The sequence below is a fragment of the Syzygium oleosum genome, unplaced genomic scaffold (assembly GCF_021117445.2).
Source record: "Syzygium oleosum isolate NSW1041296 unplaced genomic scaffold, Sole_v2.1 Sole_v2.27, whole genome shotgun sequence".
NCBI lineage: Eukaryota > Viridiplantae > Streptophyta > Magnoliopsida > Myrtales > Myrtaceae > Syzygium > Syzygium oleosum.
This window is the reverse complement of record NW_026607511.1, coordinates 4,426,532-4,454,223: the sequence shown is the minus strand read 5'-3', so window position 1 is coordinate 4,454,223 and position 27,692 is coordinate 4,426,532. Positions and strand designations below refer to the sequence as shown.

The 27,692-nt window shown below is 40.4% G+C and overlaps 3 protein-coding genes across 9 annotated transcripts; 2 read left to right on the top strand and 1 right to left on the bottom strand.

Annotated features, from left to right (window-relative positions):
* Positions 1–233: 233 nt before the first annotated feature.
* On the top strand, positions 234–3,434 carry LOC130135059 (pentatricopeptide repeat-containing protein At1g03100, mitochondrial-like). The gene has a single exon (XM_056303305.1). The coding sequence runs from the start codon at positions 609–611 to the stop codon at positions 2,970–2,972; it is 2,364 nt and encodes a 787-aa protein (XP_056159280.1). The 5' UTR covers positions 234–608; the 3' UTR covers positions 2,973–3,434.
* A 3,085-nt stretch (positions 3,435–6,519) lies between these two features.
* On the top strand, positions 6,520–24,613 carry LOC115691418 (phosphatidylserine decarboxylase proenzyme 2-like). 6 transcript variants are annotated; one of them, XM_056303353.1, is made up of 23 exons: positions 6,520–6,883; positions 7,011–7,090; positions 7,275–7,299; positions 8,744–8,803; positions 11,679–11,747; positions 11,896–11,988; positions 12,068–12,118; positions 13,743–13,826; positions 15,375–15,466; positions 16,425–16,580; positions 16,678–16,762; positions 18,109–18,220; positions 19,030–19,130; positions 20,378–20,425; positions 20,643–20,789; positions 21,382–21,477; positions 21,563–21,637; positions 21,720–21,812; positions 22,829–22,915; positions 23,003–23,053; positions 23,282–23,447; positions 23,823–23,852; positions 24,182–24,613. In XM_056303353.1, exons 1-21 carry the CDS (start codon positions 6,692–6,694, stop codon positions 23,429–23,431), a joined length of 1,947 nt encoding a protein of 648 aa, XP_056159328.1. In that variant the 5' UTR covers positions 6,520–6,691; the 3' UTR covers positions 23,432–23,447; positions 23,823–23,852; positions 24,182–24,613. The 6 variants fall into 6 exon arrangements, with proteins under 6 accessions (XP_056159328.1, XP_056159326.1, XP_056159329.1 ...); XM_056303351.1 differs by having other exon boundaries at positions 24,173–24,613; XM_056303354.1 differs by lacking the exon at positions 23,823–23,852.
* Positions 24,439–27,158, bottom strand: LOC115691425 (putative clathrin assembly protein At1g03050). 2 transcript variants are annotated; one of them, XM_056303355.1, is made up of 3 exons: positions 26,903–27,158; positions 26,046–26,743; positions 24,439–25,639 (listed from the first exon to the last, which is right to left on the bottom strand). In XM_056303355.1, exons 2-3 carry the CDS (start codon positions 26,683–26,685, stop codon positions 24,552–24,554), a joined length of 1,728 nt encoding a protein of 575 aa, XP_056159330.1. In that variant the 5' UTR covers positions 26,686–26,743; positions 26,903–27,158; the 3' UTR covers positions 24,439–24,551. The 2 variants fall into 2 exon arrangements, with proteins under 2 accessions (XP_056159330.1, XP_030473909.2); XM_030618049.2 differs by having other exon boundaries at positions 27,014–27,152.
* Positions 27,159–27,692: the final 534 nt, after the last annotated feature.

The window sequence follows — 27,692 nt, the reverse complement described above, 5'->3', positions numbered from 1 at the left end:
TAAGAAAACTTTACAAAAATCCATACATCATTCAAATCAAAATCGGCAATTTCGTGTGAAAATCATTAACTATTTAAGGCGTTGAATGGCAATGCTGACTGAGCTCCTTCCTTCTTCCTTCACCCCCTCCAGTTTACTCTCTCCACACAAGCGCAAAAGCCAGAAGCATATATATACACGTACACGTACGTACGTACGTGGGCATACTCGTTTATGCGGGGGCGAGCAAGTGGCAGCTTCTCTACGGCATTTCGTCGAACAGGTGGTGAGCGTGTCGTTGGGATTTCAGAATAAAGCTGGGTCCGCCGGATCATCTCCCAGGTGAAGGTTGCAGTTCTTGTCGTCTTCCTACGGTTTGGCATGACTTGTTGCGTTCCTTGCCCATCTTCTGGCGAAGAATTTTTCAGGGGAATGCTGTTTATCAGGAAACTGAGCCGTTCCATCAAGCAGCTTCTGTCCGGCATTTGGTCGAACAGGTGGTGAGCGTATTGTTGGGATTTCAGAAGATAACTGGGTCCACAGGAGTGGCGCTTGAAATCATATATCTACGGTTTGGCATAACTTGCTGTGTTCCTTGCTCATCTTCTGGCAATAACTTTTCCAGGGGAATGCTGTTTGTTAGGAAACTGAGCCGTCCAATCAAGAAAGATCCTCTCTTGAATTGGCTGTTGTCTCTCGCTGATAAGCATCTCGTAGGCAGGGCCACAATCAGACAGTACCCTCGAGCTTACAAGTGCCATCGGTCTGTCCGTTCTTTGTTTAATGTAGTGAAAGATGGTTTTCCCTCGAAACTTTTCGAGAGCGAAGTCAATAGGCATTGCGTAGGTGGCTTTTCATCCTTCGTTGAGACGGTGTTGGTGCAAGCTAGGGATCCTGCTAAACTCAGCAGTGAGTTGGTGACCGCAGTTGACGAGCGAAGGCATGATGATGCGTGGAAGTTGTATGAGCTACATATGCACATGGATGGGTTTCCCAGAAAATCTGTGGTGCACAAGCTTATAGCGAGTTTGACCGAAACCCTCGATGTCCAGTGGCTCAAGAAAGCGTATGGGTTGGTGGAATGTGCTTTCGAGGAGGGTAAGCAGAACTTGTTTGAGAAGGAGACTCTAATTTATCTCTCTTTTGGTCTCGCGAAGGGTGGATTACCAGTTGCTGCATCTACTGTTTTGAGGAAGTTGGTCGACATGGAAGGGTATCCCCCTGTTGCGGCTTGGTCCGCAATCTTGGCTTACATGTCTCAAACAGCACCTGGAGCTTATCTCGCAGCTGAACTTGTTCTTGAGATTGGTTATTTGTTTCAAGATGGACGAGTTGATCCTCGTAAAAAGTGCAATGCTCCTTTGGTTGCTATGAAGCCCAATACAACTGCTTTTAACATTGCTTTGGCCGGGTGCTTCTTGTTTGATACTTGCAGGAAAGCGGAGGAACTCCTTGACATGATGCCAAGGATACAGATTAGAGCTGACACAAACTTGTTGATCATAATGGCACATATACATGAGAGGAATGGCCGGCGAGAGGAGCTAAAGAAGCTTCAGAGGCACATAGAGGAAGCTCCGAACCTAACTGATATGCAGTTCCGGCAATTTTACAATTGTTTGCTTACTTGCCATTTGAAGTTTGGGGATCTACATTCTGCGTCCAGCATGGTTTTGGATATGCTGCGCAAGGCAAAGGAAGCAAGAAACTCACTTGCTGCTGCTACGTTCGCATTCGATGGTACTCGGAAGGGTAATGATTCGACTGGTGGAGTAGTTTCTGGTCAAAGTCATCGAAATAGCAGATTGGACTTCCTGGAGAACGTGTCATTGAAGCAACAAGCTATTGTATCATATGAAGAGTTCTCTAAAGATCGTAAGTTTGAGAAACTGCAGGCTGAGGCAGAGCAAGCTCTTAATGGATTGTTGGCTAAGTTGCAGGTGCAAGTGGAATTGGTAACAACTCACCGTGGGATTCTTCAACCGACAGAGAACATTTACGTGAAATTGGTTAAGGCTTTTCTTGAAGCTGACAAAATCAAGGATTTGGCAGATTTCCTTGTTAAGGCTGAGAAAGAAGACTTGCCCGTTTCAAATGATGGTTCGGCCTTGGTTCATGTCATTAATTCGTGCATTTCACTTGGTTGGCTGGATCAGGCATACGATCTCCTTGATGAGATGCATTTGGCTGGGGTTAGAACGGGTTCTGCTGTGTATTCTTCTCTCTTGAAAGCATACTGCAAAGCCAACCGAGCCACAGAGGTGACATCACTTCTCCGAGATGCTCGTAAAGCAGGGATCCAGCTAGATGCAAGCTCTTATGAGGCAATGATCCAGTCTAGGGTTCTTCATGATGATACTCAAGGGGCACTTAACCTATTTAGAGAGATGAAAGATTCCAAAATACCTCGATTAGGTCATCGAGAGTTTGATTTATTGGTCAAGGGTTGTGCTGAGAGTGGTGAGGCAGGTCTCATGTCAAAGCTCTTGCAGGAAATCAAAGAAGGCCAGAGGATTGATTGTGGTGGTCATGATTGGAACAACGTCATTCATTTTTTCTGCAAGAAGAGACTAATGCAGGATGCAGAGAAAGCTTTGAAGAAAATGCGCAGTCTAGGGCATTCCCCTAATGCACAGACATTCCATTCTATGGTGACTGGGTATGCTGCTATTGGAGGAAAATATGTTGAGGTAACTGAGCTGTGGGGTGAAATGAAAGCTCTCTCTGCTTCCTCCCCGATAAAGTTTGATCAGGAACTCTTGGATTCTGTACTCTATACTTTTGTTAGAGGTGGGTTTTTTGCTCGAGCAAATGAGGTTGTTGGAATGATGGACAGAGGGAACATGTTTGTTGACAAGTATAAATATCGCACGCTCTTTCTAAAGTACCATAAAACACTTTACAAGGGTAAGGCTCCCAAATTCCAGACCGAAGCTCAACTGATAAAGAGAGAAGCAGCATTGACTTTCAAAAAATGGGTAGGATTGCAATGAAGAAGGATCGCCCACTCTTCTTGTTGCTCTTATCGGTGGCGGAGTGGACCAAGTTAGAGTTGACTTTAGAATGTGTTCCGCAGTCAAACTTAGAGTTGCTGGCATTAGAAGTTGATTCATTGCTATCTCCATATTGCTGGCGGAGTGACCAAGTGCACTTTTCTGAGAATATAGTGTCATTTAACATTGGCAAGAACGATGTCTTCATGTACAGGTAAGATTTATGTTCCAGCTATTCTATTATTTCCTCTCACTTGGTGAGCTTCTTATATGTTTTCGTTTTCGTTTTCTAGTTGCTGTATTTTTTGCTAGAAAGAAAATGAATTCAGAGGATAATGATGCCATTTTGAGCTGCAGCTTGTTTTGGGCGCTAACCCTTTATGGATCAGACAAAAGTATGTATAGACAGTATGTGGCCTTGTAACCCTTACAATCTAGGTGAAACAATGTTCTTTTACCGCCCATGCTCTCTGTTGTATTCTTATCCCTCTGACCTTATTTACTCTATCTTTTCCACATCAACACGAATGTCGCAACGTATAAATTGTTCCTATTCATTTCCGGTATGAGTATTCATCGAATTAAGAAAGTATAAAGTTTTGACAACAAGTCCAGGAGAATCTAGAACACGGTGCAACGCCACACAGATTCCGAGGATTCCTACTCTTTGCACGCAAGGTTTGCTGTGTCAGTGTCAAGTGTCGATATCCGATGAGCTCTTTCTTTGCTTCCATAGGAACAGCTGTTCGCAGCATGTGTACATTCTCATTCTTGAACGATATAATCATTGACTGACCTATCGGCGATCACCTGATTGTACATATTTGAAAGATCCCTGATCAACCGTTGAAGGTTCATATTAGCACGTATTTTCGCTTTAGTTACTTTGAATTCAAGAGATTGGGTTGGTGAATTTGGGCCAAGGACGTGTAGCTATCTATTCTAGCTTGGATTTTGGCACCATTTTGCACTCTCGAATGGTGAACTACTGTCCAGTACAGAGGCTGAAGGAAGCGTCTCATTGAGTCAGAAGAGATTGTATATCATTTTACCGGATTGTGCACACCCCACGAGACGCTGACGAAGCCTTCAACTTCCCCTGAATAAACCTCACGAGGACATCAAAGAACGTCTGAAATGCGAACTTAAAGAGCAAACAGCGATGGCTCATTCATCAACGGGCATGTATCGAACTAATACGCTGTGCAATCAATCTCTGTTTTTAGTTTCGTGCCACGGACAATGCTTGTTTGCGAATCGTTATTATGAACTAGTTAACGCCACTCTACGAGCCCGTCTCAGGTTTGAGGAACCCGGGCCGTGTCCCAGCCGACTCGGGCTGCCTCCCGTTAATTACAGGGCCATGTGCTCTGTGGCTGTCCATTTTCGACCAACATGTTACGTCAACCTCTCCCCCGGTCCCTCGCGAGGCACGGAGTTTTGTGCGCCGGGACACCCTTCTTGGTTCGTACAGGTGCGCAAGGCCTACATTGGACTGGACAAGCAGAACAAAACATGACAAGTAAAACAAAGAATAGAAGGATTCATTGGATTTTCATTGGAAATGGTCCTCCCCCACTTGAAGTTCCATGGACCACACACTTTTCAGGGAGCCGGTCCTCCCAGCACTTTTCAAGCGTTGGATAGTGGGGAGCTCCATTTGTGGTGATGACTATGAGGACCCACTTAAATTCCTCTATGAATTGACTGCTATGTCTCGTATCAATTATCCGATACGAGATATTTTCATTCATTATTTCTCACACGCATCTCAATGATGGTAAATACTCTAAAATATAATCTACCGGGAGAGCCAAAGGTAGCTTATATTGTCTGTGCTACTTGGTTGAAGCCGGGGCTCTCATACTTTTGGGTGCTCCGGAAACAATTATAAATTATTAATTTTAGCAAAAAAGGTTATCAAGATTTACGGAAACTTGTACGAAATTCGATGAACGGGTGACTCAAATTAAAATCTGAAGTACCTAACAAAATTATTTCGAGAATGTCTAAAATATTTCCATGGCCCCAAGACAAGTAATATGCCTTATATTTTTCATGTTTATTTTGATTGTCATTCGAACAGTGCCAACTGACGAGAGTTATCCATAAAAGAACTGATTTTTCACCACGAGACTTTTGAGGGATGGGAAAATTTCCAATAGCCCATTGAAGTAGGGCCATTTTCTTAAAGGAATCTTGAGAATAGATTTAATTTCAAATAAGCCCCTGAAGTGGGTGATTCGGTTTCAAATTACCTCTAACTTACTGGTCGACCGTTTCTTCGCACATTCGGTGAGCATGTGCGTCTCACGTGGCGCTTTTCAAGCCACGCCCCTAACGGTGAGCTAGAGGTGATTTAATACTGAATCGCCCGTCTCATAGATTTATTTGAGATAAGATTCATTCCAGAGACGTTTTTAAAAAAGCGGGCCCATTCATTCGAAATTTTTTTGATTTATGGACTGAATTTTATAAAGTTTGATTGCGGCCCCATTTGGTTCAACATTTAGAATTGGCTTTTGGCCTCGAAAGCCCCTTGGGTCCATTGGCCAAATGCTAGCATTTGGAATTCTGAACTCAAATTTTTTATCCCCAAACTACCATAACTTATTTTGGCTTATTCCGATTTTGCCCCTCTTGTTACTGTTCGTATTTTTTCATGAGGCGGCTGGTGAGGCTGCACGACCCAGGCGACGTCCGCCTGAAGTCACGCGATTGCCCAAGTGTCGCCAGCCTGGGTCGCGCGACCACAGGCGGGCATTGCCTGGGTCGCTCGACCATAGGCTGGTCGAGCGTCACCTAAGGTCGAGGGACCTAGGCACTGGCTGCCTGGGTCGCTCGACCCTCGCTGAGGGTTGCCCGGCCTCGGGCGACTGTCGACGTCGGTAGGTCGGCTCGCCGGGGGTTGCTTGACCTCGGGCGATGGTCACCAACGCCAGATCACGCTCGCCGCCGCCCGTAGGCCTTCGCAGGCTTCGGCGAAGGGTAGGGTAGGTTTTTTTTTTTAATAAAAAAAATAATTCTCAAAGCCCTTTTGTAAAAAAAATTTTCCAAACACTACTTGGCCCAAAGTAAATTTATAAAAGATTTTTTACCAAATATCATTTATATTTTTCAAAGGGATTTTAACCTAAAGATATTTATATTTTTTCAAATAGTATTTATAAAGTTGAACCAAACGGGGCCCGCGAGAGCATACCAAAGGCGATCTCGTTTTAGGACAAGCTTTCTAGGATCGGTGCGGTACAATATTTTGGACAGGACAGGACAGGACGGGGTCCTGCACTCAAATCAACAACCAGCTCCCCCACTCGCGCTTCTTGTATGGCGGCGCTGGGGTCACTCGACTTGCCACGTCAGAAAATCCACGTCCTCATCATTTTTATTTTCCGCCCCCTTTTGAATATTCTCTTCTCTTCTTCACTCCTTTAGCAAAATCGAGGAGCCAAACCGAGAAGAAACTCCAAAAGAAAGTCAAACCTTTTCCACGTGTCGCATCTCCTCCTCCCCAACTTGACTTCGTCTCCTACCTTCGCGAAGAGAGAGAAAGAGAGATAGAGAGAGAAAGCGGTAAAAAGCGAGGATATCCCTTCGATCCCTGCAGAAGGGAGAAAAGGGAGAAGATCGTCTCGAAGCTTGCAAAAGCCTCCGCCACCAAAAGTCGCTTTCTTGCTCCTCCTCTCTTCGACCCTTTTCGGTTCGAGGCTCGCCGGCGAATGGGGAACGGAAGCTCCAGGGACGGCGACGGCGACGGCGACGGCGGCTCCTCGTCCGGGCGCATGTCGCGGTTCCGGCAGCGGCTCCGGTTCCACCACCGCGGCCGCCACGGCCGCCACGACAGCGGCTCGGCTTCTTTCCTCAAAAGCGCCGACGATTTCGCCGGGATCGCTCTCCTCACCCTTCGCTCCGTAACACCTCTCTCTCTGTTTCGCTTTCGCTTGTGCGGTTGATGCATGCAATGTGATGTTTTTGAGCTCGGACGATCCATGGGGAGTCGCTGATTGGGGGGGTTTTTGGGTGTTTGATGAGGTTTAGGCGGAGATGGAGTTCAAGGACAGGTGGCGCGCGTGCGTCTCTTTCGGAGAGCAGACGTTCCGCACCGCAATCTCGGATCAGTTGAGCTTCCCCGAAAGCCCATTTTTAGTTTCTTTCTTTCTTTTTTTTATCATCGCCCGTCGTGATTTCCTCTCTCTGATCTCGTTATGCTCCGACCCCGTGTGAAATTTTCTTGTTGATCTTGCCACCTCTCCGGTTCTGAGTTCCTTCTTTCTGCTTTCTCTTGTTTCACTTGTCATGCAGCACTGACAAGCCCACCTGGAACGCCGTGAGTACCACCCTCTTCTTGCAATCACCTCTGAACTTTTACTCGCTTGTTTGTTTGTTTGAATAGTATTCATTGACGTTATGCGTTTGAAGTGTCATGACATCATATAGGCTCATTTATACATTACATGAACATGTTGATATTATTTACCGGTGAAGGAAAGCTGGTCTTAGCTTGTCCCATTCTCTGTGCTTCAGTAGTGATTGGTTGCACTTCCAACTATTGATAGGTACATGCTTATGTGCTTAATACACCAGAATCAAAGAATCTTTTAATGGGAGGACCAAAATAAAAGAATGTTTTCGGGATATTCTGGCTGGCTGTGGGTTGATAAAGCCCTTCTTGGAAAGTGGCTCTGGATAATCTGAATTTCCCAAGATTTTAACTCTCTTTGGGCTAGGGTGATCAAGGTTAAAATAGTTTCATTCCCCGCATATGACGCCAAGAAGGTCTCAACCCCTCAAGGATTTGGTGTCAGGGTGTACATTGGAAGGGGGCGGATCTTTTTTAGCCATTGGATTGAGTTTGAAGTTGGTGGTATTACCACAATGCATTTCAAGCTTGTCTTTCAGATTTCGCGTCTCGAATCTGGTACAGCTTTTCGGAATATAATCTTCATCAGGAAATTCACTATCGAAAGGTCGATCCATTTTGCTCATTTCCTTTTTTTTTTCTCTCCGTAATGCGAATTGGGTGGTGCAGTGGATAATCATCTTTGAGGATGTTTTGGTGTGGAACAATGGAAGAGATGGAATGTTTCTGTAAAACCTTACTTCAAGCTGCTAGATAGGGATGTTGTTAGCGGTAGAATAAATTTCCCTTGGAAAGCGATTTGGAGAGCGAGGGTTCCGACAAGAGTTCCTTCTTTTACTTGGGAAGTGACTGTGGAAGGAATCCTTACTTCACATAACCTATGCTGAAGAGGTTAAGTACTGGTTAATAGGTTCCTCTGCAAGGAGGAGGCAGAGACCTTGGGGCATCTCTTCCTTCATTGTTCTTGGACTAGAATTATTTGGACAGCTTCCTTGCACAGGAATATCTTGGATTATTGGAGGTTCTATTGGGGAAGAACTTTGGCCTTTGGCGGGGCATTTGCTTAGAGTGCAATGAGAAAAGAAGGACCACCCTAATTTCTTTCTCTGTTTTTTGGTTGGAGAGGAATTTTCCATTTCTTTTTTTTATTGAGAAGTGGCTTAAATTTTTACGCTTTTGGTATAGTGGAAACTTGCATATTGATGCAAATGCCTTGGTTTATATAGTCGATGCTTTGTCCTGGAATTGAGCTCACTTTTGGTTTTAAGAGCTTTTTTTTTATATTTCTTTAGTTTTCAAGCTCTTTTTGCATATGGTTTGCACCCCCTTGGGGCTCTGTAGTTGATCTTTTACCTATAAAAAGAATGCTGCATGGATTCATCATTAATTGGTGCCTTTCTTCCTTATGCAGGAAAAGAAACTTCTTCTAGAAAGGAACGGGCCTCATATTGCAAGAATCTCTGTATTTGAGGTTGAATATCATTTCATGTTTGTTTATATAGTTGAAACGCAAGTAAGGAAGCTAGAGAAAATCATGTTCCATGGAATTAGGGAGAACTCAAAAGCACATGTTTTGACATGTAAAACAAACAAGACACTACCAAAAAGGAACAAAGCAGATGCATTTGGAAGATTGTTGAGGCAGAACGGTTTTTAGGATGTTAAAGAAATGCTTACCTTTGGAATCTTTGTTCTGATATTCTAATCTAATGGATGATCTCGATTTTTCTGAATGATGTCAAAAGCCTTATTGGCAATCAGTTTTATGTGGTCTAGGGTTTTCAGGAACTGAGATCATGGCAATATGATTGAGTGAAAACGTTAAAATAGGTGTTTAATCATTTCAGTCTTGACAAGCTACCTTTTGTGGCATAACTAATTAGCATTTTTCTAAACTGGTGCGTAGTTGATGGACAGATACATGAAGAATAAACAGCTCCCAATTAATTAAAACTATGATAATCGTTGAACATGGATGTAAAGACTTAAAAAAACTGGTGGAGCAACTTATTTTGGTTCTTAGTTCCTAATTCTGCATGCTGCTACAAGAGGGATATTCTTTTCTTTAATATTTTAATCTTTTGATTAAAACTGTGATTTAGTGATTTAATGTTTCTATAATGCTTTTTGAGGAAGTCGAGAGTATGCCGGATCTACCATCACATGAAATTCTTGTAGCTGTAAACGAAAAAATAATTGCGAACTTCTACCTGTAGTAAGTTGACATATGCCTCTCATAATGCAATTTCTCATCTATGTGAGTTCAATTTTTCTTTAATATATCCAAAGAGAAAGATTTTAGCTAATAAATGTCTTATATTTTGTTCAAATTCAAACTTCTCTAGGTTTGGATTTTAAATCTAGTATGAATATGTCAGCTGTATATTTGGTCTACAGTAATGTTAAATAATCAGTGACAAACTTCATAATTTTATTGTTTCGAGTCAAATTATATTTCATATACTCCAATTTCAATTCAAAATGGATATCTTGTTATGCAATTATATGGCTGTAATATGTATATTCCATACATATGTAAACAGAAAAGGAAACATTTCGCGTTGTGGTAATTGTTCTTGATGATACCGGTAGGTGCATCTGTCTGGAAGGAAAGTGTAAAGACTTTGGCTGTGAGAATATACTTCTGTTGATTCAAAGGTGGTACTTAGGTTGGGTCATTGTAATCATTAGGGCTAACTAATTTACATTTAATTTCCAAGTGCACAAAATTTACTTAGTATTTTTTAGAAGGCCTTATGGTTGATGGTAGAACTCAAGTTTATAATATCATATGTAAATTAGATGTCTTTGAAATTGCAAATACAAATCATACAAGCTCCATACTGAAAAGAAAAAGAAGCATCAACGAAGCAAGGGTGAAAATTGAGACCATAAGGTGACAGAGCTGGCAATTCTGATATATTCGTCTGTTTTGCTAAATGGACAACTTGCTGAAAATGTTACTTGTGACTAATCAAATGGGGTGGCTGAAGAGGATAAATACATCTGATGTCTCAAGCAATAGCAAATTATTCTTGTAGCCATAGGGCAAATTCTTTAACAGTTATAAGACAGATGGTGCTACAGGTACGGCATGTTAGGCTCTTAACTGTCAGCATGCACCTATAATGAGATTAGTTGATAGAAGAATGCTTTTGTGGATATATGATCACTTGAGAAAAAATAACGATTTGGAAGTGAGTTTATTCTACAAAAGTTGACGTGGGCACAATTGAGGATTGGATGAGAGAACTCGTGGTTCAGACATTTAAAATGATGACATGTGCTAGTAAGATGATGCGACTTTGTGATGAGATTGTCAGGAGAAATAAGATGATGCAACTTTTTGATGAGATTTGAAAGTGAGTTTATTCTACAAAAATTGTTATTTTGTAGTGTTGTCCATGATCACAATTTCCCTTCTAAAACCTCTTTGTGAAGTATTGTACATAGTAATTTTGAGCTTGGATATACTAGATTTGTTTGAATAAATATGAAGATTCTATAAATGAAAGGACGACTGGACAAGGGAACAAGTAGGATAAACAGTTGGATAGATGATGGGAAGATTTGACAGGCCAAAATAGGAGGTTGATTATGTATAAGATATGAAACTACTACGCAGAGGGGAGAAAAAGAGAAAAAGGAACAATCTAGTAAGGACGTGGAAAAACAAGAAGGAGAAGTAAAGGAATGGAAAAGAAAAATAGGTTCAGTTAACTGGAACTAACTAGTGTATTTGAACTTTCCAGTGTGGTCAGTATTTGGAACTCTCATCATACTGCATATCCAGCTGGTCCTTGGCATGATTACCTTCACAACTTCAAGTATAAAATAGGTCATATCAATGATTGCCCTAAGGGCTTTTATTTAGAGTACTTGACAAGGTAAGTACCAATTTCCAAGCATTGGTTTCGGGCATCACAAAAAAAGTAAGTGCCTTGGAGGTGCAAACCTTTCCTCATTTGGTTATTTACTAGTTCCCTAAGCACACTTTTTGACAAAATCCATATAAGATATTGGGTGTTAAAATGTGAGAGAAGACTCCAATGGGGTTTCCAAAAGTAGGTTTGTGGCTAATTAATGATTGTTATGAAGAGTAGGTTGTGGCTAATTGCTGATTGGTATGAAGAGTAGGTTTGTGGCATTATTGGAAGCAAAACTTGACCACCTATATTGGGTGTGTATTAGGAATGGCCTATTTGTTCTTTCGATCATTTTGTGCATTTAGTCGAGCGGTTGATGTTCTTTCTTTTGCATAAGTAATCAAAATAAGTGTCTTGTGGATTAGTTTTAATTTAATACCCCATGGCAATGTTTTCTGTATGTAATTTTTCTGCATGCAGACTAATAGGATTTCAAAGAACAATCTAGTTGGTTATTGTGAGCTAGATCTGCTTGAAGTCCTGGCAAAGGTGAGTGACCATTTATTGATGCATTGATTCATCCTCTTGATTTCACTCTGCGTGTACAAAGTTATTTGACCATCATAAATTTGTCTAATTGTTATATTTTTTCTTTTAAGTACCGTCAGTTTTAACCCCATTAAATTTCTTTTTGCAGGACTCAGAATCAGACTCTGAAGTCTTGAATTTGTTAGACCCTTCTAAATCAGATGAAGTGGTGGGGACTCTCCTGGTTTCATGTTCTGTCGAGGTGAGTGGACAGCACATGATTTTAGATCGGGGCCAAGATAATTTTGTCTGATATCAACATTATGTTGAAATGTCAATAGGATCCCGTGGAAACACAGAAGAGTTTTGCAAGGCGCATCTTGTCAATTGTGGTATGTTCTTCTGTCATCTTTCTTATAATTAATCTAGGTTGAAAGTTCTGGTGTGGAGGGTTAAGCTTCTTATACTGCTTTCTCTTCAATAGTTTGTAAGTTTGTTAATTCCGTCCAATAATTTTCATCTTGGAGGACTGTAAAAACAAGATATGTTTCATCAGAATTTGATGGCTAAGGGTTGGAATTCTCCTTTTTTTCGTTTCTTTTTACATGGGTAGACACTCAACTTGGTTACATTGAAAGGCACAATAGCCGAATAATTCTTTTTTTTGCTTTTGCTTGGAAACTTGAATAATGTCTTTATTTCAATGGTGGTACTGAAGCTATGAATACGAGAAGTCCAAGATGTATGAGTGTTATAAGTGACAGACTGTTACTATTTTTAAAGCTTCTTATCGCATATTCCATCCATATGCATAAGTTATCTACACTTATGTAGTTTTTCATTTATCTGTGACATCCTGTTTAGACACAAGTTAAACATATAAATTTGATCAAACTCGTTCTCTTCACCCAGAAGTTGGGAGTTATGGTTGAATTTATATCATTAGTTGTCTAGGAATCCTGTACCAAACTGGCCATTCTGCTCAGGTGTCTCTCTCTGCATATCTTAAGTTAATTTTAGACTTGGTTCTTGCCAGAAGTGAAAATGAAAATGGTGCGTCATGCTGTGTTTTGATACTGCTAAAAACCAATTTCATGCAATTATAATCAAGTAGTGGGAAGTGTCAACCATGTTCCGATGGCATCCAAAACCAATTTCATGTATGTAAAATCAAGTAGTGGGAAGTGTCAACCATGTTCCGATGGCATCCAAATTCTTCCTCTTCACAATCCCGTAATGCCACATGGGATATGGCTACTCAAGATTATCTTTTTATAGCATGGGGTATCCAAAAGATTTGGCTTGAGTAATCCTCACAGATGCATGCAAACAGCTTTGTCCATGTGCATGAGGGTATATAGACTTTTATTACATTGGCATGGGTCAAATAAAAACTACTTTTGCTGGAGAAATTAAGAGAGTTGTGATTATATAATCATGGGAAATATGGTGTTCCTCTGCACGATGAAAAAGCAACGGAATAATTGAAGTTAACTTTTAGTTTGGTCACTGGACCATGCAGAATCAGACACAAAATGCACTTAACAAAAGCAGATGGACACTTATAGCAGGAAAGTTTCTTGTCTCTGCTCTCTCTCTCACAATCTCAATGCCCCTACCTTAAGTTTTATAAACTCCAGTATCCTTCTGGGTTATAGGTTGATCCAAGCACCAGTCACACATTTTTCATTTGGAGCATCTGACCACCGTGCCATAATTAGGATATCTTTCGATTCTTTTGGAAATAGGTCTACGCAATGGAGAGTTATGTATTTTTTTCCCCTCATAAGTAGGTCTTTTTGTTTGAGGACAAGCTAGGTTGATTTGTCATGGAACAACCTCTCTGCAAAAGCAGCGGTAAGGATAAGTACATCTAACCATCCCTAGAACCTACAACTTCAGAGCCTTGTGCATGGGGATATCTTTTTTTCCTCTTAAAATAAGTAGGCCTTCTGTTTGTCGGTCAAATTTTTGTAGAATTTTCGTAACAGGTTACCCCTTTTATTTTTCCCTCAGGACTACAATGAAGATGGGAAGCTCTCATTCTCCGAATTTTCTGACTTGATGCATGCTTTTGGAAATCAATTGGCTGCTAACAAGGTTAGAGTCAGTTTTTGAACTGCATCATTTACTGGCATCTTGTTTCTTTGTGTTTCATTTGTAGGACTCATAAACTTAAAATGTTATCTGTGTCCCATATGTGTTTGGGAGGGGAATTGATGTAAGGGCACTTATTGTGCGCTAGCATATGTGACACGCATATACATGCATATGTACTTGCATGCATATACGTCTAGTTGCATATATAAATGCATATACAGGATGTGCGCATAAGAGGAAAATGAGTAATGCAGCACCCATGCATGCATACATTAAAGAAATTGATGGACATATACAGTGACAACACAGAAGTTACTTGTTTTAGTCTATGCGACTATCCACGAGGATAACAAAACTTGGCTTCCCATCAAGACAAAATAATTATCTTAAGTTTAAAAAAACTAACTGAGAGTATTCTATATTAGTATGTATATATTTTTCATAGATTTGAGGTGTTAAGTATTAAATAAAGTCAAATCATGAGCTTTACATGCAAAAACCACTCTAGACACACCACAAAGAATATCTCTGTTGAGAGAACTTGGCTAATAGGGGCATATTTGTCTATTTCCTTTATTATTTTACATATTGCAGCAATAAGGGTAATATTGTAATTTTGGCCTTTTGGCTTTATTATAAATAAATAGCTTGGGGTCACATAGACCTAACCAAGCATTCAGTTCAGTTTTTTCTCTCAACATGGTGTCAGAGCCAATGCTATCCCTTTCGCGAATGTGCGTGGTAAAAATTCCATGTGAATGTGCGATGTCAAAATTTCACGTGCTGCTCGTAATCTGGCTTGCACGTGAGTGGGGGTGTTGAAGAATTATCCCACATCGATTGACAACGAGTCCTAAATGCTCTTTATATTCATGTGGTCTCCTTCCACCTAATAGCTTAAGCTTTCGGGTTGGACTTTCTAAAAGGTGCATATTTGTCTATTTCCTTTATTATTTTACGTATTGCAGCAATAAGGGTAATATTGTAATTTTGGCCTTTTGGCTTTACTATAAATAAATAGCTTGGGGTCACATAGACCTAACCAAGCATTCAGTTCAGTTTTTACTCTCAACAATCTCTCACATTCTTAATCTAAAACCCATGCACAACTGATCAAATGCTGCATATAAGTATCTGATAGCTTGGTCAAATGTAATCAGTGCTTGTGCAGAGATATCTATGTTGGATCTCTGCCTACTCGATGAATTCACATAAAAAGAACACCAACTAACTGAGTGCTTATCTTGACATATGCGCATATGCTTTTCGATTTGGTCAGCAACATTTTCTTTTTGAGTGACATCTGGTGCCTTAGCGGAGACCTGGATTGTCTGGCAGTTAGTGCTTCCCTCTCTTTCTTGAGAGATGTCCTTCAATAAATTATGTGAAAGACTATTCAAATTAACCCTCTTGCAAAACCATCCTGGGGCAGGAGTAGAGATATACCCGGTTAAGGTCTAAAACAAAGCGTGCGCAAATGTAGGATTGCTGTTGTTAATTGGGAATTTTGTCAAGGTCTATTTAATGATTATGTTTTCTGTTTACCAGAAAGAGGAGCTCTTTAAAGCAGCAGACGTAAATGGGGATGGTGTAGTCAGCATGGATGAGTTGGCTGTCCTTCTTGCTACTCAACAAGAAAAGTAATTCTTTGCATTGATTTTTGAGATTTGGATTTATTTGCATTTTTTAATTAAATTCACACAATGTCTATGATGAGAATGAAGCACTTGAGTTTGCTTTTATTTTTCTTGTGTACACTGCATGTAGCATTGGTTGCTCCATTGCTGTGAGTGCTGCTTCTATTTTTCTTGAAGTGAAATCTTTTCGTATAACTAGTGAGCTCATGATATTGATAAAATACTAGACATTCTTATGCAACACTATAGAAGTTTTACCAACAAATGGAGCGATGACCTTTTAAATTATCAGTTCTCTTTAAGTGCTAGTGTGATTTTGATATTCCCAGGTGCTAAAGCCATATGCACTGATATCATGCCAACCCAACTGATTGAGTTCCCCCCTAACCCCCCCCCCCCCCCTTCCCCAAAAAAAAATGAGAGAAGGAAAAGAACCAAAATGAGGGAATTTTGATGCAGCAGCAAGTGGCATGAGCCAAAATCTCCAGTTTGTGTGAGATAATTGTGGATTTCTAAGACGATTGGTCTGTCACATTTGGTGCAATTGATGGTAGAGAGCCACTTCTTAGGAAACATTGTAAATGTCATCGTTTAGATCTCATTCAAAGAGAAGAGAAATATTTGGAGTTTCTTTTTGTATATTATATGGCTGATCCGCAGTTAAGTTCATGAGTTGGAGATAAGCGGACTCGAACTGCTGACATTTCCCACTGGTTGAACCACCACCTCTCTGGCACCCAGTTGATTCTACCATAGAGGCCAATAATAGACAATAACTCCCCGCAAACATAGCTTACAACTTTCATCGTGTTGTGCTGCAGGACGAGTAGAGTCGAAGAATTACAGATGAATGTACAAAAAGAACTTAATTGTGTGAACCGAAAACTCAACATTGCTATTACAGGAATTGTGAACCTTATGCACATTTACACTCATCACTTTGCATATCATTTGGTTGCAGGGAGCCAGTTATGAATTGTTGCCCTGTCTGTGGTGAGGTTCTCAATGTTTCAGATAAGCTGAACACTGTAGTTCACTTGACCCTCTGTTTTGATGAAGGAAGTGGACACCAGGTTATGACAGGAGGATTCTTGACAGATAAACAAGCTTCCTCTGGGTGAGGCCTCTTTTTCATGGTCTTAATAGTTTGGAATTGCTCTTATGCTTATGCTTCTTACGTGGTCTTCGTTTAATGGTCAAATATCATCTTTCAGGTGGATGTTCAAACTAAGTGAATGGGCCCATTTCTCATCTTATGATATTGGCCTGAACTATGGATCAAGTGCTTCAAATATAGTGGTATGCTTCCTCCTACTTGTATGCTCCTCCTTTTAATAGTATAAGTTGTACTTTAGGTCATACAATGAATTGGGCTGCTTTTTTGAGAATGATGTGCTTGCTTGATTCATCATCATAATTGACAAAGAAGAATGCCTTTGGAATTTTCAAAATAGTAAGATGTGTACTTCCCTTCATTTATATGCCCTGATGAAGTGGCCATTCTAATCAAATAAGTGGATCTGGGGACTTGATTTAGACACCAGCCTAAAACAGTTTAGTGGATGGTAAACTTCCTTCTTTTGGATCTTCTGTTCTTATTTTTCGCGGTGAGAGAGGAAGGGGAAAGGGGGAAGTTCGGGGGGTTTTGGGGGGAGGAGGGGATTTTGTGAGGAGTAGCTCCTTTGTCACCTTGCCTTTGAGCAGGAAGTTCTTAAACCTTTTTGGGGGAAAGAATGACTACTCCCCCTTGTGGCATAATTGGCCCAGTGGAATATTATTATGGTAACACTAATTGGCGCATGTTGTAATTGTAGCTCTTGAGAATGTCTCTTTTTTTGTTGAGTGACGGTGTATGGTTGCCAAAGAAGACAGTTTCCACCAATTCATGCTTTAAACCTGGGCTGCGAAATGAAAACCTGCTCCATTTCTGTCCATTTCCCCGGGTTTGATGAGAGATGTGGTGAAGGAATAGTTATTACTAGACAAGCCCGTTTCAATGGATAATCAGAAGCCTGAATCAAACTTGCTTGACCAATGAATTAACTCCAGAATAGGTCCCTGTAAAACCAAGATATTTCCATTTGTTGAGGGCTTCAGCTGGATGTTAAGCTGGGGCTATGGCTGGGTAGTTCATTGATTTTTCATGTGGTGGCATTGAAAGATTTGCCCCTGGGTAATTGCTAGCTAGCTAAGTTACTGATACTGTGACAAGGGAACCTTGGTGCAAGTTTTGCTTGTAGTTATGTGCACTACTTCCATAGTACCAAGATTAGTTTTCACCAGCATACATGAGGTCAGTACCTCATAATTTCTACAAAACTAATGAACTACAATATGCATGACTTTGTGATCAATATAAACCTTTGTTTAACTTTAGTTAGAAGAGCATTCTTCTGTAAGGTCATCTGTGATTATAATAAGCAGCTTGAGCATTTGTATCTTCTGAACTTGGTTGGCTATTTTTTGTAAAATTATTTAAAAAGCAAAATTACAAAATTTACAAGCCATTGTCGAGGTCTGTTCTAGATTGATTTTCTGTTATTTTCTATGAGCATTTAATTATCATACAAACTATGCTGCCCTTTCATTGGTACACATTTTTCTTCTCATCCAAGTTGTAAGACATCACAGTTATTTGTTTTCAGGTATTTGATCGGAGGACTAAGAGACTAGTGGAAGAAATAATTGATGGAAAAATTGTATTGTCAATGAGAGCCATTTACCAATCGAAATTTGGGCTAGGCCTTATTGATACAGGTGACTGATAACTTCTGCCAACTAGTAGAGGCTGGTTTTCTTAAACAGCTCTTACCCTGCCTTTTCCTGCCTTGAATGTGGGGACGTAATGGAGCCGAGTGCATTAATTTTCATGCTCAAGCTCAAATTGATTAAAAAATCGAGATATTCAAGCTCGACTCAATTACAATTAATTTATAAGTCAAGATTGATCTTGAGCTGGAGCTTGAGTTTTATAAGCTCTATTTATCATTTTTAAAGTATTGTGTCGATTTTTATGATTTTTGAATATTCTTCTTTTAAAAAATGAAAGCTCTAATAGTTCGTGAGCCTACCGAGCTATAAGTATTAGCAAGCTCAAGCTCAATTCGGCATGATACTCAAGTAGCCTTGAGTAGCTTGAACTCGAGCTAGACTCAAAATTAGGCTGGTCAATTACGATTAGTCAATGAGTCCCAGCCACTCGTGAGTAGCTTGACTCTATTTCACCCCTACTTGAATGATTTGTCTTGTGACATTCTTATAAGATCATAGTACGGAAGGTGAATACTTCCAACCTTAGAATGCAATTCATATGTAAATGTCCCTAACCTTCTGTTTGTCCAATTAATGAAAGTTAAAAGTTTTACTGACTTTTTCTCAAGGTTTTCACTATGAGAATTTTTAACAGTAGGTAATACTCTGCGCAACGAAGTTTTGCTCTATTTTGGTGATAGTGCATAAGCTTATGTTGAGTTCTAGTTCTGTGTACCTTTTTGAGTTCTTCAATTGATTTTTTGTGTGTTAGAAGATGTGGCAAATCATTACTTCTACAATTGGCTGAATTGCAGGGGCAAAAGAGATTTTGCAGAGTATTTCTGAAAAGCAGGGCCGGAAAATGAATTCTGTTGAATCTGCTGAAGACATACCAAAGTTTCTTAATTTTTTCAAGGCACGTTGACCTCATCTTTATCAGTGAACAGAGTATTTTAATCTCATCATTAGTTGAAAAGTAATATCATGAATATGCTATCCATACAAGGAAATGATGGCTTACTGCCCATTACATAACTTATCTATTCTTGTTTCTACAATGTCATTGAATGATGTTGCTGATACAGACAATGAATCGTTCGTGGAATGGTCTTGCTCTATCACTGTCTTTCTTAATGATTTTGCCTGATAGTTGATATTAGATATTCGCCATCAAACCAATTTCCTAACACTAATCACTTTGCCAGTGGCTAATTCGTGTTCTACTTATCCAAACTCTCTGTGTGATTCTGTATGAATTTTGAAGTACTTAAAGTTCTGTTTATAAAGATGTCCAGAGTTATGTTTTTCTTTAGTGCTGATATTTCTTTGCTTCCTTGCTTTTCTTTTATCTGCTCTCGAGTCGTAGTAAGCCAATACAAAGTTCGCTATCTATTTCAGTCTTGAAACTAAGCTTCAGATGAAGATGTATTCTTTCAATGTTATTTGACTCCCTGAGGCTGAAGCTATGACAATGTATACATGTTCTTTGTTGCAAATTACTGATTTAGTGGATAGACCACTAGCACTTAAGGAGTGGTCCTTGTGGTTTTGCTTGTAAATATGGAAATTGTAAGAAGAATGCTTGCATAAATTAATTGCGACATTGTTTGATTACATCATAGAAATGCTGCTTTATACAGATAATCTTGCTGACTTCTGAGCTCGTTTTGGCTTTCTTGAAGTTGTATGTCGTTCCATCCATATGCCAGTATTTTCCAAATAGCTTGCAGAGTGAAGTCAATCAAACAAGTTCATATTCTTTCGAATTCTCTAGTCACTAATCTATTAACCAGCCACTTGAATACTAGAATGTGCAATTTGCTTGCTTATTTTGTGTAGCCAAAAAGTACCTGTATCTAAAAATTAGATGCATAATGTTGGACTAAGTACGAGCCACATTCTTTTCATATCTGTGTTGTGAACATATGATGGGGCATATGTGATTGTTTGTGGTATAAGATATTTTCTTTATGGATCTTCAAGGTTATTTTCAACATGTATACTGTTGACGTCCTCTTGCATGAGATCCATTCTAGATGGTCTTAATGTATATCAAGTGCCAAAGTAATGTTTCCAAGACAAAAAGAAGTACAAAACCTAATTGTATGGCGAACAAGTACTTTTGCAAGCCTTCTTAATGAGTTGCTCTCTGGAATGTTGTAGGATCAAATTAATATTGCTGAAGTCAAGTATCCATTGGAACATTTCAAGGTAAGCTCCAAGATTTGGATATATTCTTACTTTAAAGCCCCAGGAAAGTTCTCTTAGCTTGTATGCTGATTCATTGCAATGTTTCTGGAATATCTTTACTTGCTTGTGCGATAAGTTCAGTGGATAAATTCTAAATGTGACCTAACTCCTTAAAAACTTTGATATAGTTGAAATATTAGAATCTTTCAATTGTGGGCTTCTAACTTTCTATCAGCAGACTTTCAATGAATTCTTCATAAGAGAGTTAAAGCCTGGTGCGAGACCCATTGCCTCCGTGGAGCATGACAACATTGCTGTCTGTGCTGCTGATAGCCGTTTAATGGCTTTCAACAACGTTGAAGACAGTACTCGGTTTTGGGTTAAGGTATTTTCTACTCTCTGGAGCCGATTTACCTTTAATGTCTACAGTAAGACTTCTGTCTGCCCCCTCCCAGAGAAAAAAAACACCCTACTGTTTGTGGGCGCTTTTGAATTTCAGAGATAACTTTCCAAAAGTGGGATACTTGCTGATAGGATTCGCATGGAGGCAACTAGGGACATATATATTATTGATTCAAGTCATCCTTTGCTTAAAGGATCTGATACATTTATGGGTACTACTGCCAGATCCTATAGTCAGCACTGATTTCACTAGGAAATGAACTAGTGCTGTGGCTGCACTTTTGTTGCTTGAGAAAGGTTTGAGATACTTATGGCATTGCAGTGCTTACCCATAGCTGAAATCCTCTGGGTAATGTTTTGGAGAAACGATCCACCTTCCAAACAAGTTGAAGAGTTTTTCTTATTTGTAGTTTTCAATTCTGGACACACACACACTCACACACACATTGTAGGGAGAGACCGAGAGAGAATGATTTTCAGTAGCTTAACTCTAATTAACAATTGTGAAAATGTTGGGCAAATTGTCGGTGCCTTTGTCACTGTTGCTGATATTTTCTTCTTCATGCTGTTCTTAGGGTAAAAAGTTTTCCATTCAAGGCCTTCTGGGAAATGAGATAAGTTCAAGCTCTTTTGAAGGTGGGGCATTGGTGATATTCCGTTTGGCGCCACAGGTAACTAATATTGTCTGTTCTATGCTTTGATGCAGGGTTTCTCTCTCTCTATAGTGAACATAACATAAAATTCCAATTTTTGCAGGACTACCATCGCTTCCATCTTCCTGTCACTGGAATCATTGAACAATTTGTGAATATACCTGGATGCTTATTCACTGTGAGTTGAGTAACGTTGGTAGTACAAAACTTCGTTCTATGTGCTCTGTCAATCCTCTGAATGCATTGGCATGTCAATCTAGGTCAATCCTATCGCTGTCAATAGCAAGTACTGCAATGTTTTCACAGAGAACAAGCGTGTTGTATCTATTATCTCAACAGAACATTTTGGAAAGGTTTGTACGCTTCCAAATTATGGATGTTCTTTTCTTTTTAAATGCTGTATGCAGTCACCGAAAATGACCTAGTGAATTTCCTTGAAGTTTCTCATACATGGCCTGGACCTGGGAGTACAAATTTGTACACTCATCAGTACTCGCTCTTTTTTGCTGCTCTACATCGGCCCATTTTACATGTAGTACTTAGCGTATGTATATATGAATTTTGGTGGTGCTTTCCCCCTTGCTTATGGGAAGAAGATTGACAATTGTGGTAAAATTGTATATGCAAAATTACTTTATGTTCTAGCTCATACAATTTACATGAAAGCAGATATTAAGATTTTTGTTTACATGAACTATCAACCTATTTCATTCCATCATCACCGTGGACACCTATGCATTATGTTATTTTGCGTCTTTCATCTGTAATACAGAAGAAATGTAGCATTGTTTTATGATTTGTTAGACACATGGAAGTCTTTGCTCATTGTTTATTAAAGTAAACTTTATTGACATAATTTAATTTGAATTTAATTTTCTATTCTTTTTTAAGTTGCTTAAGTAATTATGTACCCCTCACCTGGTTTAGATCCTAGGTCTGCTACTGAACAGAATTCTTTGGGAATCTGATAGACAAATAGAAGATGGAGCAGAGATGATCCTTTAATCTGTCACGACAGTCACTAAAAAGTTTTGATTATTAGAAGTATGAATAAGAGAATAGCTAACATCCTTGCATACATGGGGTTACTATGTTTTTACGTCGATGTCGCTGACTTTGACTGCTAAGTGGGTTCTGCATGTTCTGGATTGATGATTTTTTGCCCTAGACACCAGTTTTGATCTTCTTGTGGGAACAATCAACTCCCAATGATCTTTTCGCTCCACTTTAACCTTTGAGTTTATTGTAGTCCAGATATTAATCTAGTACATGCTTTTCCCCCTCCTTTTATGTACATTTTCCTTTATTTTAAAAATCTGGGTATTCCTTTTTTAGCTTCCATATCTTTTAATAATATCTTTGGCTGCAGGTGGCATTCATTGCTATTGGAGCAACCATGGTAGGCACAATCACTTTTCTGAAGCAGGAGGGGGAGCGTGTTAAGAAGGGAGATGAGGTTGACAGTTATTAAGTTGATAATATTACTGTCTCTATTTTCATAAGGCATGAATTTTGATCTGCTTTTAAATTGGAAAAAATGCAGTTTGGATATTTCTCATTCGGAGGAAGCACTGTCATATGTGTCTTTGAGAAGGTCAGTACTAGATGTACTATTCATTCTGCTAATTCAGCTTTGAAAGTGTATTTGTTGGAAAAAATTACATTGTTTGAGGGAATAATCAGGATTTCTGTAACTGCTTTTTGATTGGATACTCATGTATTGGCTCTGCAATATTATGTAGTTCTTTGCTAAAATGCTGTCTTTAGATGAACTTAGTTGCAAATTTAGCAGCCGATTTCACGTTGCCAATTAATTTGACAGGATGTGATTGATATAGACAAGGATCTCCTAGAGAATAGTAGTAGATCACTTGAAACCCTAGTTTCTGTGGGGATGAAGCTGGGTGTCTCGACCAGAAAACAAGCAGAAACTGGGATACCAAACCTTGAGAAGATGGTCTTAGAAGCTTGAGGAAAGCTCATATCAGGTGAAGTGATTTTTGGAGTTCATTGCCTGTTGATTGTTTGTAAAGTAGCTCTAACGAACTCATTCATTGACTGCGGATACTTCACCGTGTACATTGGCAGAATTTATAAAGATTAATTTGAGCATGAAGTTGGTAAGGATGTACAATTTATTTTTTTTCCCAGAATAAAACTGAGGGTTTACAAAACCATTTAGACCACTGATGACATGACAAGCATTTCTAATTAGCACCATGCTGCTTTACAAGTACAAGCTTGGCATGGTTAACTTCGTGGTAAAAAACTATGTGCTTTTGGTTATTCATGGTGGATGAATTTGTGGTAAAAAACTATGTGCTTTTGGTTATTCATGGTGGATGAATTTGAAAATATTGCAGGTATAAGCCCTTAATCTTTGCGATTTACAAGTAAGTACTCTTTGTTTTTACTAGATCGAGTTAGAGGTTGAACTATTATATTGAATTGAGTCCTCATTCAAACACATGTTCAATATCCCTGATTCAAGGTGTGCTCTATCATTAGACGACACTCCGATACAACAGATTGTGGTCTCATGTGCGGTTGATAATATGCGGTTTTGTATTGTTAAACACATGTTAAATATCCTTGTTGAGTATGTGCAGTTTTTCTACTTGTGTGAACATTGAAACGTTCTAGTTCTTGTCTAACATGTAAAAAAATTAATGCATTCCAGAATGATTGGAGTAATGCTAATTTTGGAAAACAGTTTTCTCAGGTTGAACGGCTCGATCTTGCATTTTCAGTATCACATCGCGTGGAACTAATCGGTAAATTAACAAAAATTATCCCAAATTTAAAGTTTGGTGCAAAATTTTGAAATAGGCATCACAAGGATTCATAAAGTATGTATCCGGAATGTCACTCTACACAATAACATCACTATAGTACAGTGATATGAATTCAGAGAATGAATCCATTAGGAGAGAGAGAGAGAGAGAGAGAGAGAGAGAGAGAGAGAGAGAGAGAGAGAGAGAGAGAGAAGGCATAAATCCAGAACCTTGGTGTCTTCCAAGGATTAGTCTATGCAGTTTGCTCTGCTATTCACTTGCTCAAATGTCTATATTTGAGAACAATATAACTCACCTTCAATAACTTCTAGTGTAACCTCCCATGTTGTATGAATTAGCCTGTAAGTTTGCCATCCCAAGCTGCCCTCGCATTCCGTCTCTTGAGTACTGCCGCCACAAGAGCTGCTCATCAACCAAAAGCCTCTGCTTCTTCTCCAGATCTGACATTTGCACGTATGGCGGTGGAGCAATGGTGAGTGATGCTGCAAATGGATCGATGAAATTATTGGTCACCCTACCAACTGGAGCTGGCGGTGCAGGCAAAGCCAGCATCGCCGACTGGTTGGCTGACCCGACTGTGGCACTACTCGCACTTCCATTGCATGTATATGCTGCGCTAGGCCTAGCGGTGGCTGTTGCTCCATGCTGATACATTCCGTTGAAAAACCACATATCCAAACCGCCAGCTAGTGTCGTCTTTTGATTTGACAAACTGCTTGCCGATTGCACAAGCGAGGACTCCCAATCTGCCGTATCATTACCAAACGCCTCCCATGTGGGTGCCGGGTCAGGACCAACCGATGGTGTGCCGCCATCAAATAAGGCCCATGCTAGTTTATCTCCGTGTTCTCTGTGGGCCACCGGATCATCTGCTAGATTTAGCAGGTCAGCTTGTTGCTGTATGTTATCTTTCTTCGGTTCTTCCTTCTCTTCAACAGTTGACTCGCGAAATCCCTCGTGTGGAGGCAGTGCCTTGATTGAATTCATGTCTGGTCCATTTGCTTCTGTTTCGTCCGTTTCTTGCACGATAAGATTCTTTGGCTCTGCACTGAGCGCTCTCTCGCTTTTTGCTGCTGCTGCTTTGTCCCGAATGACATCGTCCATAAGATCAAGTTTCTTCTGTGTAATTCTCTCAGTTTCCGGGTACTCAGAAGTGCGAGCGATGCCAACGTTCTTGCACCAAGCGTAAAATACTTCGAGTTCGTCAAACTGCTTCCCTACTCTCGATAAGAGCTCATACACCTTCACGCATTCCGCAATCTCCATCTCTGTAAATCTATCTACTAGGATTGCCATGATCTCCATGATTTCATTATAGATTCGGAAGCTTTCTTTTATAACTGGGTACAGGGCCACAAAAATCACTCTGTCGTTCTTCGCTGGACCTGCACCAATTTAGAAAAGATTGCACAGGAACGGCATCAGCATCGACTTAAGCGGTAGTTCATAATAGCAAATTCAGAGCTACGTCGGATTCCGAGTAAATGTACTGCAATTTCTATCAAGGAAGTCACATCCTCTTGCTAGTTCAAGTTGTCTACTTCGATACCCCAAAATCATTAGCTCTTCCAGAAAATTTCCGAAGAATGTAAATGTGTGTAATTTCTCTTGCACAATCTAGTTATGACTACGATATATGTTATCATTAGAAACCGAATTAATATCAGGTCCGTGTGTAGATAGACGAAAAGAATCTACAAGCTTATAGCTATAAAATTCATGGCAATTGAACCTTCCTACTGACCAGTTCTCCATAAGTATTCTAAGGGTTGCATTTGATGTTGGACCAACCTGTTGGCCTGCACGCCAAGAACCGTTCGAGTAGCTGCTGCAAATGCTGCATCTTCGAAAATATATGGACATTTTTCATCTCTCGAACCGGTGTGATTCTAATGCCAGCTTGCCCGTTTTCTTCCTCTTCTTCATCGAGGCCATACTTACCGCGTTTCCCTCGCCGTCCCAGCATTCTGTATTCTAGCTGTTCATCGAGGTACAGAGCATATGTCCTGACAAATGCCGAGTAGTCCCACGAATTTGATCGCGACGCGTCACGGAAGTCGGACATGTTGAGGAAGCGGGTCCCGCCCCTCGTGGCGAAGAAGATCTCCTCCTCGTATGCGGGATCGCCCTTGGCCAGGAGCCTCTGGATCAGAATAAGTGTCTTCAGCGCGACGGTCCAGTTCCGGGTCTTGTTGAGGCGCCTTGAGAGGGTGTCAATGCATGCAGTTATGTATGAGCGGGAATAGCCGGTCAAGCTAATGATCTCTTGGATGTGCTTCTCCTCCGCCGGGAATTCATCATGCCGAGTCGCCTTCACTATCGCGACTTCTAGGTCCGAGAGCGAGCTGCTGCTGGTACTAACCTTCGCTAGGCCAATGCTGGTGTGGTCTTTGACCGCTCCAATGGCCCTCCTCAGCTTGCTTGCACCCATGGATTGTGTAAAAGGATGGATAAAGAGATGCTCTCACCAATTGGTATTGTCTGGGAACCTGATAAAGAAAGCATTAAAAAGCTGTTAAATACAAAAGAGTTTTCATGTCATGCGCAGGCAATGCATCTTGGAAGGTGAAAGATCAAATGCATCTTAGTTTCGATGCACGTTCGGTCTTCTAAACGAATTCGACAATTTCGAGGTCCGAAGCACCCACCCCGTTTGAGAATTTTCACAGGATCCGTCGAACCTCGTCGGGTAACTTTCCACGGCGCGATTCACCCGTTTGTCGGATCTAAACGTGGAGACAAAGTCCTTACGTACTCACTTGAAAATGGATCGTTTTCGGCGAGACGAACCCGAAGGTCTGAATTGTAAAGCTTCTGGAAATGTCTGAGAGGAAGGCACGAGAAGAGAGGAAACGAGAGATGGGTCGTTGCCTCTCCTCTCTCCCTCTGCTTTTCTCTTCCTCTCTCTCCCTCTCTCCCTCTCCCTGTCCACCCTCTTTCTCTCTCCAACTCTTGTCTCCGCCTCTGTTATTCTCTTCCCATGGCTTGGTTCAAACGGCTTCTCTGCGTTCTGCTCTCCATCGACCATGAATTGGCCGCCAAATGGGGCTCGAAACTCGGACGTTGTGATGGTGGGAGGTGCTTGTGCCAACAACGAGCGAATGTAATCTGTCAGGTAGCCACAAATAGAATGTGGAAGTTCCTGGAGTCTTGTCTTTGTGCCGTTTAGCTTTCGGATGTTAGTCGATCATTGGGATAATTTCTTTTAAAATGTTTTTTCTGAATTTTATTATATTTTCTTATCTTATTATTTTTCCACTGTCGCCGCCGAGCGCTTGTAGGCCCGAGGTCCCGGCGACCCTCATTAGCCATAGTGGAAAAAAAAAAAGGAAACATAATTTTTTTTTGAAAAAATTACAAAAAGTGCCCACATCAGTGTAAGCCGTGTCACATAGAGTGGCCGGTGTCCATGTCAGCGATTTTTGGCTAAAATTGACC